The sequence below is a fragment of the Hyperolius riggenbachi genome, chromosome 2 (genome assembly GCF_040937935.1).
Source record: "Hyperolius riggenbachi isolate aHypRig1 chromosome 2, aHypRig1.pri, whole genome shotgun sequence".
Taxonomy (NCBI): Eukaryota; Metazoa; Chordata; class Amphibia; order Anura; family Hyperoliidae; genus Hyperolius; species Hyperolius riggenbachi.
The window spans coordinates 250,247,966-250,265,487 of NC_090647.1; the positions used below are offsets into that span (position 1 = coordinate 250,247,966).

Here is a 17,522-nt window from a genome sequence, read left to right on the forward strand (position 1 = left end):
TACGTCCTATAACTATGTATAGACATGTATTTTTACATTTTTTTTCCCCGATAGTGGTCCTTTAACTTAGCTAAACATAATACAGCTACTGTCAATCTTTTGTCCTATCCTTTCATAATGAAGCTTTTCTCTTTTGAATGTATGTTTGCATGCCACATGAATAATATATTGTGATCTTAAATCCATATGAACACAGCTTTAGCCAAACCGGGTGTTAACTCCTAGCATGCTTTGGACTTGTCGTATAATTTATAAACAATGGGCAGAGCAAAACTTGCATGCACTCACTTTTTTAGTGACTACTTTGCGTAGGAAATATGTGAAACTCTATCATGCCTGATTCCCAATGGCCTGGAACAATACCTGTCATCTCTGTTGTGATTATAGCTTGTTTTGCAAGCCTGGGAAAAGAATAGTCTAAATGCATTAGATTAACAGAGTGTATAAATATGCTTGAGTCCTGCTGGTTCAGTGGTGTATGCCAGCACTGTTCACATACATCTTTAGAACTGCTTATCTGGCCACTTGATGCATTTATTATGATAATGTTTCAACACTAAACCTGAAGCTAACATTTCTAATCTGTAGACATAATCCTAAGGACTTTGCTGGGAACCCTTATTGTTATTTCCGTTAAAAATTTTAAAAGATCTAGTTTTGAAAAAAAAAATGTTTCACTGGCATTCACTGCTACTGTTTATGGTTATTCCTCTCCCATACAGAGTAATGCTAATACTATTAGGTTGAACACAGTGAAAGTCTGACTTAGGCTTAGTTCACACTGCAAATCGTATTTCAGACTGATTTTTAAAGAAATGCGCAATTTTTTGCACATTTCTTAATGAAAAACCGCTCTAAAAATGGTACAAGCAGCACATTTTTTGATTTTCGAAAAATCAGAACGCTGCTGTGAGAACACCCTTGTAGGGTGACACTGCACTGGCACTTTGCCAATCTCTGGCTATTGGCAAGCAGAGCATAATCGTCCACAGTGTGAACTAGCCCCAAACAGTAAAATTCTAAGAAGGTTTGGTATTATCATACCGTGCAGAATGTTGTGTCTAAACACCTTTGACTGTCACTACATTCAATAGGATAAAAGTTTAGGGTATCTGTCTGTACGGCCCAGACTGAAAATTTGCAAAGTAATCCTAACTTCCCTCATTATTGGTTGTGATAGATACTGCCCCTTCTCCTGACAACTCGTCTATGACTCGCATTCTTTCCGGATTCCATTTATATACCGTATATTCCGGCGTATAAGACGACTGGGTGTATAAGACGACTCCCCAACTTTTCCAGTTAAAATATAGAGCTTGGGATATACTCGCCGTATAAGACTACCCCTCTTCCAACGCACACCAAATTAAAATAAAAATAAAAAAATCGTATACTGGTGCTGTGTATGAACAGATACTGGTGCTGTACTGTATATGTTACCCAGTATATAACAGTATATAGTCAATTGACTTGTTGCATTGGTCAACTCTCCTTAAGTAGACTGGTCAGCTCTCCTTGTCTACCTGTTTATCAGAGCGATATGGAAGAATAGATTGCGCTCCCTCAGCAGGGAGATCTGAGAGGTGGTAACAGGATAGGGTGTATCACCCGGCATCAATGACACCCGGCGTATAAGACGACCTCCAACTTTTCAGAAGATTTTCAAGGGTTAAAAAGTAGTCTTATACGCAGGAATATACAGTAAATGAATGGTAGTGTTGGCTGCCAGGAAAAATGGGTTTGATTCCCTAATGTTGCCGCTAATGTTGCTGTGCGCAGACATAGTGTTGCTATGGTAATACACGTTATGCAAGTAGCATAACCTGCATTACTGTAGCAACACTCACATTACCCATGCCCTGCAGGTTGCGCTAATTGCGCAATGCACAGAACTTACTGTCCTAAGTAGTGGTAAATTTCCCCCGCAATATTAACAGCTTTTAGTGCATGAAGACCAATGTGTGCAGCAGTGTGTTGTGCGCTGCAGCAAAAGAAATGAGAAAGGACCCATTTAAAATGATTCAGGGCACATATTAGGCCTCAATTCACTAAGCTTATCTCCTGTCTTTAATAACGTTTCTAGAGTTGTTACCATGGTGATGAGGTATGTAGTATTCAGGAAAGATTTACCTCAGGCAAACCTAAAGTTAACTCTTCTGTCTTTAAGTTAACTCTCCTATCCTTAAAATAACTCCAGAGTTAAAGACAGGCTGGTAATTAACTGCATGTGAAAATAACTACAGCGGAGGTAAATGAACTACAGAGGAGGTAACTTAAGGAATGAAGAGATAAGATAACTCTCTCACTGTGTGGAGGTAAGTTTTCTCTTGCCTTATTATCTCCAGCATGATCTTAGTGAATTGAGGCCTAGTCTGAAAGGAGCCTTAGGGAGGAATTATTATTATTGATTTACAGTATTAAGTGCCAACATTTTCCTTGGTGCTGTACAAAGTAAGAAAGAAACATGGGGTACAAAATAATACAATGTTGTACACCAAAATAAAGAATTGGTACAAAATACAGAATTGGTAATTACAGTGATAAAAGTAACTTGATGAATGAAATATATAACAAATTCCAAGACACAAAAGGGTGAGAGAGCCCTGCCCTTGTTAGCTTATAATCTAAAGGAATAGAAGGGAGCAAGAGGTGGGATAGTATACAAAATTCATACCTAGAGGCAGTGTATTTAGGTTAGTAAGGAGTACAACATGGCCAGAGGTCAAAGGGGAAATATCCGAAGTTAGTGTATGCTTGTCGGAAAAGTGAGTTTTGAGGGAGCACTTAAAGAGTCTGAAGCCAGTAAAATTACCTTTTTTTTTTTATTTCCCATTCCTCTTCAGCATTAACATCAAAGATGCTTCGCCGCATCCCTATGGCAGAACGATGTATTTAACACCCTAAAATCCCGGGGCAAAATTCAACGACATTCCAAGTCACCGATTTTGCTGCCTGGGGGAGGCAGATCTTTGTGCTGTAGCTCTGCCTCCAATCCAATCAATCTCCGATGAACTCCGCCTCTCCCCGCCCCTCTCAGTGAAATAAGACTGAGGGTGCGGGTATTGGCAGAGATTGACTGCACTGGAGGCAGAGCTACTGCACACAGCTCTGCCTTTTCCAGGAAGTAACGGAGGATTTTGCCCCGGGGATTTTGGGGGGTTAACTACATCGTTCTGCTGCGGAGATGCAGTGAATCATCTTTGCTGTTAATGCTGAAGAGGAATGGGAAATAAAAAATGTAATTTTACTGGCTTCAGACTCTCTTTAGAGATTTCAAAGGTTGGAGAGTGTTGTGTTGTGGAACGGGATTTCAGAGGAGGGATGAAGCACATCAGAAATCTTGTATGTATTAATGCAAGGAAGTGATTTTAGAGGAGGACAAAAGAAGATTGCGTGCAGATCTGAGATTGCAGTTGGGTTGGTATCTGGAAACTAGTGAGGAGATGTACAGGGGAGAGCGATTGTGGAGAGCTTTGTAAGTTAGGGTGAAGAGTTTGAAATGTATCCCCTCATTAATTGGCAGCAAATGAAAAGCTTGACAGAGGAACCGCAGAGGAAGAGCATGAAGAAAGATGAATGAGATGAGCAGCCGAGTTCAGTACAGATTGGAGCGGTGCCATTCTGTTAACTGGTAGTCCACAAAGCAGTATATTACAGTAGTCCAAAAGAAATATTATAAGAGTATGTACTAACATTTTAGTTGTGTCTTGAGTGAGAAAAGGTCAGATGCGGGATATGTTTGAGTTGGAGATAACAGGAGCTGGTTAGAGAGTGAATTTAAAAGACCACTATTGCGAAAAATGTAAAATTTAAGATACATGTAAAGACATACAAATAAGATGTATGTTTCTTCAATAGTTAATTGAGCTATAAATCACTTTTCTTCCTGATGTAACTGACAGGTTTTTTTTTACTAGTCCATGTCTTCATGGGGGATTCTCAGTATTTCACTTATTCTTTACTAAAGCACTCCCTGGAAATGAAAATTTCCTGACTGCTTGAAGTATATACTTTAGATCAGGCTTTCTCAACCAGGGTTCCTTGAGTACTCAGGAGACAGTCTATTGAGTGGCAGTGTAATAGGGGGTAGTGAAATAAACAGCCACACATACTTTTAAAGACCATGCCTCTTGCAAAATAAATGCAGGACTTCCTTGAGATCAAAAAGTTATTTGCAGGGTTCCTCCAGAGTAGAAAGGTTGAGAAAGGCTGCTTTAGATGTACAACGTGACAGTGTGTGTGTATTAAAGATGATAATGCACATTTGCCACAATAAAGCGTGTTTTATTTCCTACAGAGACAGAAGAGCAAAGGGATGCAGGAGACATCTTGCTTCAAGGAATTACATGAGTAATATAAAAAAATTACAGTTAGGTCAGATACCTCAAGCAGAGTTAGCCCCAGATATCAGGATATAGAAACATGCAACCGCTTCCTGATCTGCCAATAAATGAGCAGATTAAGATCACACTATGATTGTGTGCAGCTTTATTCTGCTGATAATGGTACTACATCTTTTTATATTTCAGCATCCGTGCACATTTAACCAGCCAGAATAAACCCTGCTTACATTCCAAGCATATGTGGTTAAGCACGTCTATAATGTTTATTACAGCAGGATGCCAAAGCAGAAATAGTACAATGGAGCCGGTTAGAGCAACAGCTGTTTGACTTTGCTCTCTGGCAGCTGTGCAGACCCCTCACTCATTCACTGACACAAGACAAACTCATCCAGATTCTTGGCCTGGCCTACACATTGCTGCACTGAAGTCCAAGCAGTGCGTTGCCTGGAAAAAGTTGGACAGAAATTGGAATTGCTTTGTTTTTGAGTTTCCCCTTAGATCACTGCATTACAGAAATTCTTCTGCGCTCATGTCATGTATTTCTATGGTTCACACTGAGCACAGGGAAACAATTAACTGGTCCACATCATGGATTGTAACTATATCCTGTGAAATCTGTGTAAGTCCAGATATAGTGTACCTGAGCAAAGACAAATGTGAATATTAGAAGGGGCCGATGACAGGGACACAGAAATCTATAACCGGTTCTGACTTTTTTTTTCAAAGAAAAGATCTCTATGAAATGATAGTTTAATAAAAAGGAATCTTTCACTATAAAAAATGAGCATTTTGATGTGCTGAAACCTGAGCCTCATCACACATACACACTTGTATAGAACTTATATCTAGCACCCTATTTATGAAGGGGAAACAGTCTGTTTGCCAGAAAAATGCTGAAAGTTCAACTGAATTGCTGGCATTTTTATATCAGTACATTTATTATTAAAGGGTTGGTCAGGATAAAAAAGTCAATTTGCAGACCAATCAGAAACTCTGTACATAGCCTTATTTATTGTCACTTTTGTGCTGATGGCCATGTTCTGTAAGAGACCTCTTTACCAAATTATAAGGGTCAGTGTTGTTTGTAGCTTTCATAGTGGTGTCAGGAAATTAGAGGGGCTGACCAAACCTAGCCACATCACTCCACCACATAACCCAGCGGCATCTAGAAGTACATGAAAACCTCTGTACATGTTAACTGGGGCAGGGCTGTTTATTTGATTGGGACATTTTCAAGGTGATCAGTGTAATAACACCACAATTCTTCAGCCCACATTACTGGCTTCCATGATTACCAGCAGTGCACACAGGGCTTTGTGAGAAGGGATAGATTCCCCATCCAAGTCATCCCCCTATACTCGGGGCTGGGATATAAGAGATCAGCCATAACCACCTCTTTTTTTCTGCTTTACTGGAAGCTAAACATGTTCATTACCTCACAACAGTCTAGCTAATCCACACAAGTCATGCTCTTCCATAACGCTAGGGAGGTTAATATTGTACAGTTTGTTTTATTATTATTGTTTTTATGCTGATTGGAGTAAATGGAATATAACCGAGGGGAACTGCTCAGTAGAAGTGATGAAACAATGTCTAGATCACACAAACATGTTTAGATAAAGCTTTGTTATTTTTAAATTGAACATGGCTAAACATGCTGTCTGTAGGTTCATCATTACTCTAGTGATGAGCATTAGTGCAGGTATAAGGTATTAAATGATCATACTAACATCCTGTATATCCATTAAAATTCTGATCAGTTTTCTAAGTGAGTCTAGTGATGTAAACTGAGACCCATTAGGAAAATAATATATAGGTGTGTGTGTGTGCCTTTAATACGCAGAAATATAGATTTCAGTTCCTGACAGAAAACACTGTTCATTTTATTTGTATAGATTTAGATTATATTCCTGCTGTTCCTGTCATATAAAATAACTCTTTTAATGACCTTTGTACTGCATGGTAGTGACAGGTGAAGTATTTAGCGACAATGTTTCTAATTGGCGTGTAAAATGTAGGCCAAAGCTGCTTGCACAGAGGGTTTTGTTTCCTAGAAGCAGCACACATTTGTAATGGCTGGTAAAAAAAAAAAAAATCATCTTAAATGTGTCTGTATCCACCACGTGAAATGTCCCTATAGACCAGGCAGGAGAACGCTTCTATTGACGAGAGCTGTGTTCAGTCGGTCAGCATGCAGACTGTGTTCACTAAGTGCATGTGGGGCAGTTTTTGACAGGTCTCTTGATACTCTCTAACTGCTTGTTTTTCTCATTCTGCCTGGGTGGTTGCTGTCATCTTTTATTAAAAGCTGCCTACTACATTCAGCATAGACAACAGTTTATCTTCCCAGGTGAGTTCACTACATTAATCCTACTAACTGACCTTATATCTCTTCCCTCTCTTTCTTCTGTTGTCTCTAAGGGATGTTGACAAACCAGGATTTTACATTTGCTGTGATCTGTGTTTGACCTATCTCAGCTCTCTCATCAGAGCAGTTATAAAAATAGAATGGTGATTTGACGTGGCATCAAAGGCCAACGTTAATAAAGCTGTGGTCCTCTGTTTTGATGTGCATATCTTGCTGCCTAGGAGTGATTCATATGGATGGCTGTTATCCTGTACTACTGTATACCTAGTCAAATATGCAGGATTGAAATCTTTGGTTGACGTTATTTAATAGTGTACAGCTGAAGCCTATGGATCATGTGCACTTTAATAAGTAATTCTGGAAGATGGCTGTGATATTCTCCTTGCAGATGAAGCTACATGTGCATTGCAGCCTGTAAGCCATTGTGCATAGAGAGTAATACCACCCCTTCCACGGTTACTGATGTAGAATCATTGCTCAGACCCTTTACTGGGAAGATATTGTTATCATTGTTTTAAGTAGTCACCATAAATACTAGCAAAGGCACTACCATTTTATCTTGTATGAATGATTGTACAGTGTCCATTTCAAATGAGGAATATACAAATAGGGAGATTTCACTTGTCATAACATAAAGAGCAGCTGTTTTCCTGAGAACTGCTTAGTCTCTGTGGAATAGCTTGGCTCTCTGTGCATGCCGATAACTGCTGCTTCTGGGAGTAGGACTGTAATTTTATATAATTATCAATGTCAAATTTGTGGCTGCTTTTAATTCTTTTGTGTGCTTCCAGTCACACTCTTATTCTCTCACAGAGCCTGACTCTGTGGAAAAACACTTCAGTATTAGTGTGAAAAGCTCTAAAGTGTGTAGATATTGTAAGACCGCTTCCCTGTTTTTACTGCTACCAATGGCCCCATTCTGGAAACTTCCCTCATTTTCTTCCTAACCCTGAGCACAGGAAATGAGGGGCAGGCATGAAACCTTGAAAGGGGTTCTAGCTTTGTTCGCATTCTAAAGAAAATGCTCTGTGGACTAGTGTCGTGTCGCCACCTTCACATCTTTGCACCGTTTAAAGGGAATCTGAACCTAAATAAAAACAAAAAACAGGTGTCTAGTGGCTAATGTATAATTTATGTGGCTAAACTAAACGTAGCCTACTTTCCAATCAGGAACTAGGAAGCCAATGTTATAGGGTGAAAGTGTGACAGCGGGGCCTGTTGATACCAATTTTTTTTGTATAGCTTCAGTTTATCTTTAAAGTGGATCTCCAGGCTCTCATTAATGATATAAATAGAAGCTTTACAGATATACTCAACTGAATATGCTTTTGATGCATATGAGAGAATTAAAATGGTATGGAGTCGTTTAGATCACCATCTGTATTGAAACAGTCTGAACCCTACGCTGGAAGGGCTGCTTTGTATTCTAACAGAAATGCTTAGATATTGTGGAGAAATTCCAAGTTATTCTAACAGATCAATTTAAAATCTGAATGTTTTTTTTCTTTTTTTTTTCAGAAGTATTGAATCTACCAACAATAACACACCCGCCTGAGCCTCCTGAAGACACAAGGTAACGCAGTAGTACATATTCCAAAAATGATGAAGTCATTAAGTGTTACTACTTTTATAGAAGATGTAAAAAGGAAAGAGTACAGGGTGTTTTGCCATGATTCCGTGTGGCTGTTCTTGGGCATGTCTATAAGCTACTCAGTCATTGAGTATTATGTTTTTGGGATCAGGGAGAATATTGAGGAATTTAAATATTTGGCTTGAATTTAAAGAGAGTCTGAAGCGAGAATAGATCTCGCTTCAGACCTCATAGCTAGCAGGGGCATGCGTGCCCCTGCTAAAACGCCGCTATAGCGCGGCTTAACGGGGGTCCCTGTCCCCCCAAACCCCCTCCGTGCAGCGGGGGAGTGCTTCCTGGTTGGGGCAGGGCTAACCGCCGCAGCCCTGCCCCATGCGCGTCTGTCAGACGCATATCTCCGCCTCTCCCCCGCCCCTCTCAGTCTTCCTTCACTGAGAGGGGCGGGGGAGAGGCGGCGATGCGCATCTGATAGACGCGCTGGGAGGCAGGGCTGCAGCCGTTAGCCCTGCCTCCAGGAAGAAGATTACCAGCGACCATTTTACGACCAACTTTTGCGGGGGGTGGGTTGGGGGTGAAGGGACCCCCGTTAAGCCGCGGGATAGCGGCGTTTTAGCAGGGGCACACGTGCCCCTGCTATATATAAGACCTGAAGCGAGATTTAGTCTCGCTTCAGTGTCTCTTTAAGCACAGCTATTTCCACCGTGTTATCAATTCTTGTGGAATTACTAAAAAGGAAGGAAGTTGTCTTTCTGCAGGAATGTGTCCGTCATCACAGTCCTTTTATCTGAGTTTACATATTGTTAAATGGGCAGTCTACCCATAACTGCTAATTGTATTCTTAGGGGAAAAGTGTATTTTATCTCTTGGAGAACCATAAGCAAAAGAGCCTAATTCAGTGCTGCTGTGTCTGGTTAAAGGGGCACTATGACAAAACATTGTAAAATTTTGAATATGTGCAAACATAGACAAATAAGAAGTACTTTTTTTCCACAGTAAAATGAGCCATAAATTACTTTTCTCCTATCATCCTCCCATGAGGAGATGGACTAGTCCAAAACCTGTCGCTTCTGTCAAATTTCTACTACCTACTGTAAGTGACAGCAACATAGAAGAAAAGTAATTTAGGGCTCATTTTACTCTGGATGAACCATACTTCTTATTTGTTTATGTTTGCACATATTTTAAATTTTACAATTTTTCGCCATAGTGCCCCTTTGAATAGCAAGTGAGTGGTACACAGCGTGTTGCTGTGAAGTTATGAGAGCCTGGAGCCACGCCCAGCAGCAGCTCCTTTGAAATGAATAGGGCCTGGGCCTGCATGTTACCTTACCCACTGCCAGCCATTATTAATCAGATGGTATCCTGCTTGCACATTTATCAAATAAATGTGTGTCAGGTGTTTAGTGCATGGAGCATGAATGACATTTCAGACTGCAAAATGCTAGCTAGTACATACGCAGTGTGGCCAAAACAGAAATACCGCCAAGCTTCTAGATACACACTGGTCTACTACTACATATAGTATAAACTGAAATGTTTTGAGGGGCATTTGAGAAACACAAAAATCTCAGTTTATAGTTTATTTATTATTAGTTGAAAGGTTTCAGAATTTGAGATATCTCACCTATTGAAGTCCCCAAGAATATAAATATGTACCATAGGTGGGTAAAAGTGTAAGCACCCACAAAAGCTGAAAAATCATGTTTTTTGTGGACTAACCCTTTATACAGTACTAGCCATTTGGCCAGTTTACTAATGGGCGCTGGGTTAGGTTGCGGCACTGTGCAATACGACGGGGGCACACACGGACCCAGGTGTACGCAGACACCTGTGGTTTTATTAGGTAGGATGCTTATCAGCCAAGTTAAGATTGAACTGTATTGGGTAATCACTCTATCGCACTGCTTCCTCTGCAGTATACAGACATTAGGTTTTCTAAAATCACAATAGTTGTAAAGGCTGTATTCAAACTGCTTAAAGGGAACCTGAAGTGAGTGAGTAAAATTATTTAAAATAAACACATGACGTAGTTGCAAGTGAATATTACATTCTTACCTCACTGTCCGTTCCTCTCAGAAGCTCACCATGTTCTTCTTACAGTAATCCCTTCTTGTTCTGACAATATTTTGTCAGAACTGAAATAAACCAGTTGCTGTCAGTTATATATCAGCAGCTGTCAGTTACAACTGAATGTGCAAGGTAATGTCCATGTTTCCATATGGCACAAGTGGGCAATATTACAGTTTAACAGTGTGCTGACCAGTAAGCTGTTATGGGGTAGTGGCCATTTTTTAAATTCAGTATGGAGAATTTCATTGATCACAGTGGACAAATAGGACGCGGTAGAGGAGAAAGAGATTGAGGAGTAGACTACACAGGAGGTAAGTATGACCTGCGTATGGTTATTTTGACTTTTTATTTACTGTTCAGGTTCTCTTTAAGATTAGATATTCTGTATAAGTACTAAAGAGCTTTGCAGTGAGTATTTTGTTTATAAGAATGTGGCTTTTGGTAACAAAAGAAACTTTACTTCTTTACCAGTGCTGAGGCCGAAATGGAAACAGATGTAGCAGAAGAACAGGAAGCAGAGGTAATGAGATTTTGTATCTGAACACTTACCACTAGAGGGAGCTGCTCTTCTACAAATAGGACTTACAGAAATGATGTTCCTTGTATTGAACTATAAATTTAGATACTGTTAAATACCAAATACTGGTATTTGACCCTGGGCTTATTAAATTGTGCCACGTTTTTTGGAGTGTAAGCACAGATTATTAACAGACAAAGCCATAAGTAAAATAAGTTGATTAGATGGTTCAGTTTGGCAAGCTGGATTGGATGACTGTGACTTCCTGTGGGCTTGGATATTTTTTTTACTACATGTGAAAAAAGTTATCTATAAAAGGATCTGCAGTTCTGTCTCGCTAGTCTTGTGTGACTCAGATAGCGCTACACAGCCTAACCGTACTAAAGACTTGTCATATTTTTCTCTGCTACACTGCAGCAAGTGCTGACAGGCCAGGACATGAGCTAAAGAGTAGCTGATGAGTTATTAGAGTTATTATTCTCATCTGTCCACCTTAGGGCTCTTTCAAGCCAAAAGACGCAATTAGAATTGCATTTCGCATTTAAATTTCACGATTTTCACTATTTTGGCCAAAATCGAAACACTGAAAAAATGCAGCAGAACTATGATTTAAATATTAGAAGAATTATAGTGCTAAAAAAATAGTATGATTATTTAAAAATCAAAATATTGCACATTCAAACCCTAATGGGTATAATCAGTAATTGGATAAAAACAACTCAACAGATATAATCACACTCCATTCGCACTACCAAACACACAGGGAGTTCCTTCTTAAAAAAGGTAAAAATAAACAAAAACAACCTGTATTATTAAATAGGTTTCCTTTCAAAAATTGCATATATATATATATATATATATATATATATATATATATATATATATATATATATATGTATATATATATATATATGTATATATATATATATATATATATATATATATATATATATATATATATATACAGGATCTTCTCAAAAATTAGCATATTGTGATAAAGTTCATTAATTTCTGTAATGTACTGATAAACATTAGACTTTCATATATTTTAGATTCAAATACACACAACTGAAGTAGTTCAAGCCTTTTATTGTTTTAATATTGATGATTTTGGCATACAGCTCATGAAAACCCAAATTTCCTATTTCAAAAAATTAGCATATTTCATCCGACCAATAAAAGAAAAGTGTTTTCAAAACAAAAAAAGTCGACCTTCAAATAATTATGTTCAGTTATGCACTCAATACTTGGTCAGGAATCCTTTTGCAGAAATGACTGCTTCAATGCGGCGTGGCATGGAGGCAATCAGCCTGTGGCACTGCTCAGGTGTTATGGAGGCCCAGGATGCTTTGATAGTGGCCTTAAGCTCATCCAGAGTGTTGGGTCTTGCATCTCTCAACTTTCTCTTCACAATATCCCACAGATTCTCTATGGGGTTCAGGTCAGGAGAGTTGGCAGGCCAATTGAGCACAGTAATACCATGGTCAGTAAACCATTTACCAGTGGTTTTGGCACTGTGAGCAGGTGCCAGGTCGTGCTGAAAAATGCAATCTTCATCTCCATAAAGCTTTTCAGCAGATGGAAGCATGAAGTGCTCCAAATCTCCTGATAGCTAGCTGCATTGACCCTGCCCTTGATAAAACACAGTGGACCAACACCAGCAGCTGACATGGCACCCCAGACCATCACTGACTGTGGGTACTTGACACTGGACTTCAGGCATTTTGGCATTTCCCTCTCCCCGAGTCCCCAGTCTTCCTCCAGACTCTGGCACCTTGATTTCCAAATGACATGTAAAAGTTGCTTTCATTCACTTTGGACCACTGAGCAACAGTCCAGTGCTGCTTCTCTGTAGCCCAGGTCAGGCGCTTCTGCCGCTGTTTCTAGGTCAAAAGTGGGTTCATGCTTCCATCTGCGGAAAAGCTTTATGGAGATGAAGATTTAATTTTTCAGCACGACCTGGCACCTGCTCACAGTGCCAAAACCACTGGTAAATGGTTTACTGACCATGGTATTACTGTGCTCAATTGGCCTGCCAACTCTCCTGACCTGAACCCCATAGAGAATCTGTGGGATATTGTGAAGAGAAAGTTGAGAGACGCAAGACCCAACACTCTGGATGAGCTTAAAGAGACTCTGTAACATTCAAAAGATCCCCTGGGGGGTACTCACCTCGGGTGGGGGAAGCCTCCGGATCCTAATGAGGCTTCCCACGCCGTCCTCTGTCCCACGGGGGTCTCTCCGCAGCCCTCCGAACAGCCGGCGACTGTGCCGACTGTCATTTCAATATATACCTTTGCTGGCTCCAGCGGGGGCGCTGTGGCGGCTTTCCATTCCGAACTACACGGAAATACCCGATCTCATTCGGGTCCGCTCTACTGCGCAGGCGCAGGAAACTTGCGCCTGCGCAGTAGAGCGGACCCGACGGCGATCGGGTATTTCCGTGTAGTTCGGAGCCGACAGCCGTCAGAGCGCCTGCGCAGGAGCCAGGAAGGTAAATATTGACGTCACCGCTGCCCGGACTCCACGGAGGGCTGCAGCGAGACCCCTGACGGATGGAGGACGGCGTGGGAAGCCTCATTAGGATCCGGAGGCTTCCCCCACCCGAGGTGAGTACCCCCCAGGGGATCTTTTTATGTTACAGTTCCTCTTTAAGGCCGCTATCGAAGCAACCTGGGCCTCCATAACACCTGAGCAGTGCCACAGGCTGATTGCCTCCATGCCACGCCGCATTGAAGCAGTCATTTCTGCAAAAGGATTCCCGACCAAGTATTGAGTGCATAACTGAACATAATTATTTGAAGGTTGACTTTTTTTGTTTTAAAAACACTTTTCTTTCATTGGTCGGATGAAATATGCTAATTTTTTGAGATAGGAAATTTGGGTTTTCATGAGCTGTATGCCAAAATCATCAATATTAAAACAATAACAGGCTTGAACTACTTCAGTTGTGTGTATTTGAATCTAACATATATGAAAGTCTAATGTTTATCAGTACATTACAGAAAATAATGAACTTTATCACAATATGCTAATTTTTTTAGAAGATCCTGTATATGGTCATGGCTCCTTTAATTTCATACTGTGCAGTTAGATGACGTCACTTGCAACACACAAAGATGTTTATATATAGTTCCTCCAAGTTCACAATAAACGGGGCCAATTACTCTCCACACAATTAGTCGGACCTTTTAAAGAGGAACTGTCGTGATAATCTTAAAATGTAAAACACATACAAATAAGGAGTACATTTCTCCCAGAGTAAAATGAGCCATAAATTACTTTTCTCCTATGTTGCTGTCACTTACAGTAGGTAGTAGAAATCTGACATTACCGACAGATTTTTGACTAGCCCATTTTCTCATAGAGGGGTTCTCAGGGTTTTATTTATTTTTAAAAGCACTTACTGAATGGCAGTTGCTCCGTCCAACTGCCAAAAAAGTGTGCAGCGAGCAGGGAGGCTGGCCAACATCTTTGTATTCATCATTTTCAGGGAATGTCTTTATAAAGAATAAAGGCCATGCTGAGAATCCCCCATGAAGATATGGACTAGCCCAAAAACTGTTGGTAATGTCAGATTTCTACTACTTACTGTAAGTGACAGCAACATAGGAGAAAAGTAATTTATGGCTCATTTTACTCTGGGAGAAATGTACTTCTTATTTGTATGTGTTTTACATTTTAGGATTTTTGTGACAGTTCCTCTTTAAATCCACAGTCCATATGAACAAATGAGTACAATTTTCAAAGTGCAAAGTGATGGAATGATATTAGTGCGTAATTGCGGGCATATGTTAGTAATGCAGCTGTAAGCAGATCCCATACAACTTTTTGCAAGGAAGATTCCAGCCAGTAGCCTAATGTACTCATAGGACCCCTTTTAAGTAGTTAATGTGTGGCGGTGATGGAATGTGACTGAAGAGAGTGGCGGGCAGTCAATGTGGTCCCCAGCCAGCAACGATCATCCACGGTTCTCAACCTCCTGCAGCCACAGGGAACTGTCATTGCTTTTTTAGAAAATTCAGTGTGAATGCATTCCCACAATTCCAGTTGTAACTTTACTGTACTTGTGTTTGGAAAATCGCAAGCCTTTCCAAAAACGAAATGGAACACACTTGATGGGAAGGGCCCCTAGGAAAGGTATAGTGTTTAAAGTGTAACTGTCGGGCATAAAATCAAAAATCAATTCTTTGTTTTTATCTGGTAAACAAGTAATGAGAATGGTAACCAGGCAATCCAAAAGTTAAAATCTCTTTTACTTTTTTTGTTTATAAATGATCATTCCCAGTTTACCTGACTCTTATTTGGTACTTTGCCGCACAAAGGAAGTTGCAGGGCATGCTGGGTTGTCTTTTTTTTCTTCTTAACTAACGTAAAGAAGCAAAAAAAGGACAACCCAGCATGCCCTGCAACTTCCTTTATGCGGAAACGTACCAAATAGGAGTCCGGTAAACTGGGGAATCATCATTTATAAACAAGAAAAGTAAAAGAGATTTTAACTTTTGGATTGCCTGATTAGCATCCTTATTACTTGTTTACCAGATAAAAATAAAGAATAGATTTTTTATTTTATGCCCGTCAGATACACTTTAAACACTCTGATACAATCTTCCAGTGATTTATTGACCTCTGCTTCGCTGATCGATCTCAGACAATTTATAGGTCAGTTTAGTGGGTGGTAATTTTTTCTTTGAGTATGCAGGAGAAAAAAAAAGTGGCAGAGGAGCGGCAGTCCTGTAACTGTATTGCATTGAACAATGCACTGAACACACCACTCTTAACTGTCTTCAGTCAGGTTTCTGTTGACATCTGATCAAGGCTGGATGGTGTATTGTGGTGCATTGATCACTATGACCAGGGAGTAGTTGATCTCTTGCTGCATCCAGCCGCTATTGACCGATATTTGGCCAGTTTGAAATACAATGCAGAAAATTAAAGGAGACAGATTCTAGTACCCTTACTAGTAGCAAATAGTGCATTTAATGCTATTTTATTAATATATCACTGCATTAAATTAGCATGCAACTGTACTTACTGTGTGTGTGTATGTATGTATGTATGTATGTATATATATATATATATATATATATATATATATATATATATATATATATATATATATAACCATTGATGATTGCCAACATCTTCTAAGTTTTGTTTCTGCTAAGTACAGTACTGGTAGAAACATACTGAGGTGATCTACAGTTTATATACTTTTTATGATTGATTGTATAATATTTTGAGATTGTTTTGCACTTGTGTTTTCTATAGACAGAGGAGCAAGAAGCCAACAAGTCTGAGGCTGAATATGAGGATGATGATGTGGATGAGCTCCCTACAAGGTCCACCAGTGGTACTTTCAGAGGAATGATCTTCCGCAAAGCCAGCCAGACCAGTGTGTACTTACAGGAATGGGACATTCCCTTTGAACAAATTGAACTGGAGGACCTTATTGGTCAGGGAAGATGGGGAAAGGTGTACAAAGGCAAGTGGCACGGAGAGGTAGCAATCCGACTGCTGGAAATAGATGGAAATAATGAAGATCATTTAAAACTGTTCAAAAAGGAAGTGATGAACTACAGACAGACGAGGCATGAGAATGTGGTGCTATTCATGGGGGCTTGCATGCACCCTCCACATTTAGCCATCATTACTAGGTGAGTGCTTTACTACAAACCACAATTAGATACTCTTTCTCAGCAAAGCTGTACTTTTTGTTAGAGTTCCATCTATTTGGTGGATATGTTTTTGCATGTTTAGTAACTGCACGTATAGAATCTCGCCAAAGGACCGGCACCACTCGATGTATTTAGAAGCTCTTTATAAATTTATTGGCATCAATATGATAGCAACGACAGACGCTGTTTCGGCCCCCATGGGCCTTTATCAAGTTGCACAGGATCATCAAATGACAATATCAAAACTGCACATATATATAGTCAAACACAATTACCCATGATTCCTCCATCAGCCAATCACCAACACCCTAGGGCAGAGGACCTGATGGAAGACTCATGCCAAAAATACACCACCAATAAAAACACAATGTTCAAATTTGAATCTCACCACTCAGAGATCAAGAGGAGTTTCCACAATAACCTGTAACTGCTGCTGCAGTCCCTGATAGGCAAAATGGTGTCATGATCACATGACAAATCACATGTCTTGTCAGCTGACGAGCACATAAAAAATAAATAAATAAATAAAATCAAGATGCGACGCATAAAAACCGCCACAACGCCGCAACAGCAACGTGTACAAGAAGCCGCATCACCTCAACAGCAACGTGTACAAAAAGCCGCATCACCGCAACAGCAACGCGTACAAAAAGCCGCAACAGCAACGCGTACAAAAAGCCGCATCACCGCAGAAAGCAAAACACGTACAAAACGCCGCAGCACCGCAACAGCAACGCGTACAAAAAGCCGCAGCACCGCAACAGCAACGCGTACAAAAAGCCGCAGCAACGCGTACAAAAAGCCGCATCACCACAACAGCAACGTGTACAAACAAGCCGCATTGCCGCAACAATGTGGCACGCGTAAACACGTGCAATGCATAATAAACGCCGCATCACCGCAACAAAAATGCAACGCGAACAGAACGCCGCGTAGTCGCAAAAAGAGCACGCAA

At 40.2% G+C, this 17,522-nt stretch overlaps 1 protein-coding gene across 2 annotated transcripts in view; it reads left to right on the top strand.

Annotated features, from left to right (window-relative positions):
* Positions 1–17,522, top strand: part of KSR1 (kinase suppressor of ras 1) — a 221,561-nt gene that overhangs the window by 156,102 nt on the left and 47,937 nt on the right. Inside the window, exons 11-14 of one of the 2 annotated variants that reach the window (XM_068268488.1) lie at positions 6,652–6,693; positions 8,230–8,284; positions 10,844–10,892; positions 16,161–16,546. In XM_068268488.1, the coding sequence (XP_068124589.1) occupies positions 6,652–6,693; positions 8,230–8,284; positions 10,844–10,892; positions 16,161–16,546 (532 nt within the window). The remainder of the gene's footprint in view (positions 1–6,651; positions 6,694–8,229; positions 8,285–10,843; positions 10,893–16,160; positions 16,547–17,522) is intronic. The other variant, XM_068268487.1, reaches the window with a different exon arrangement.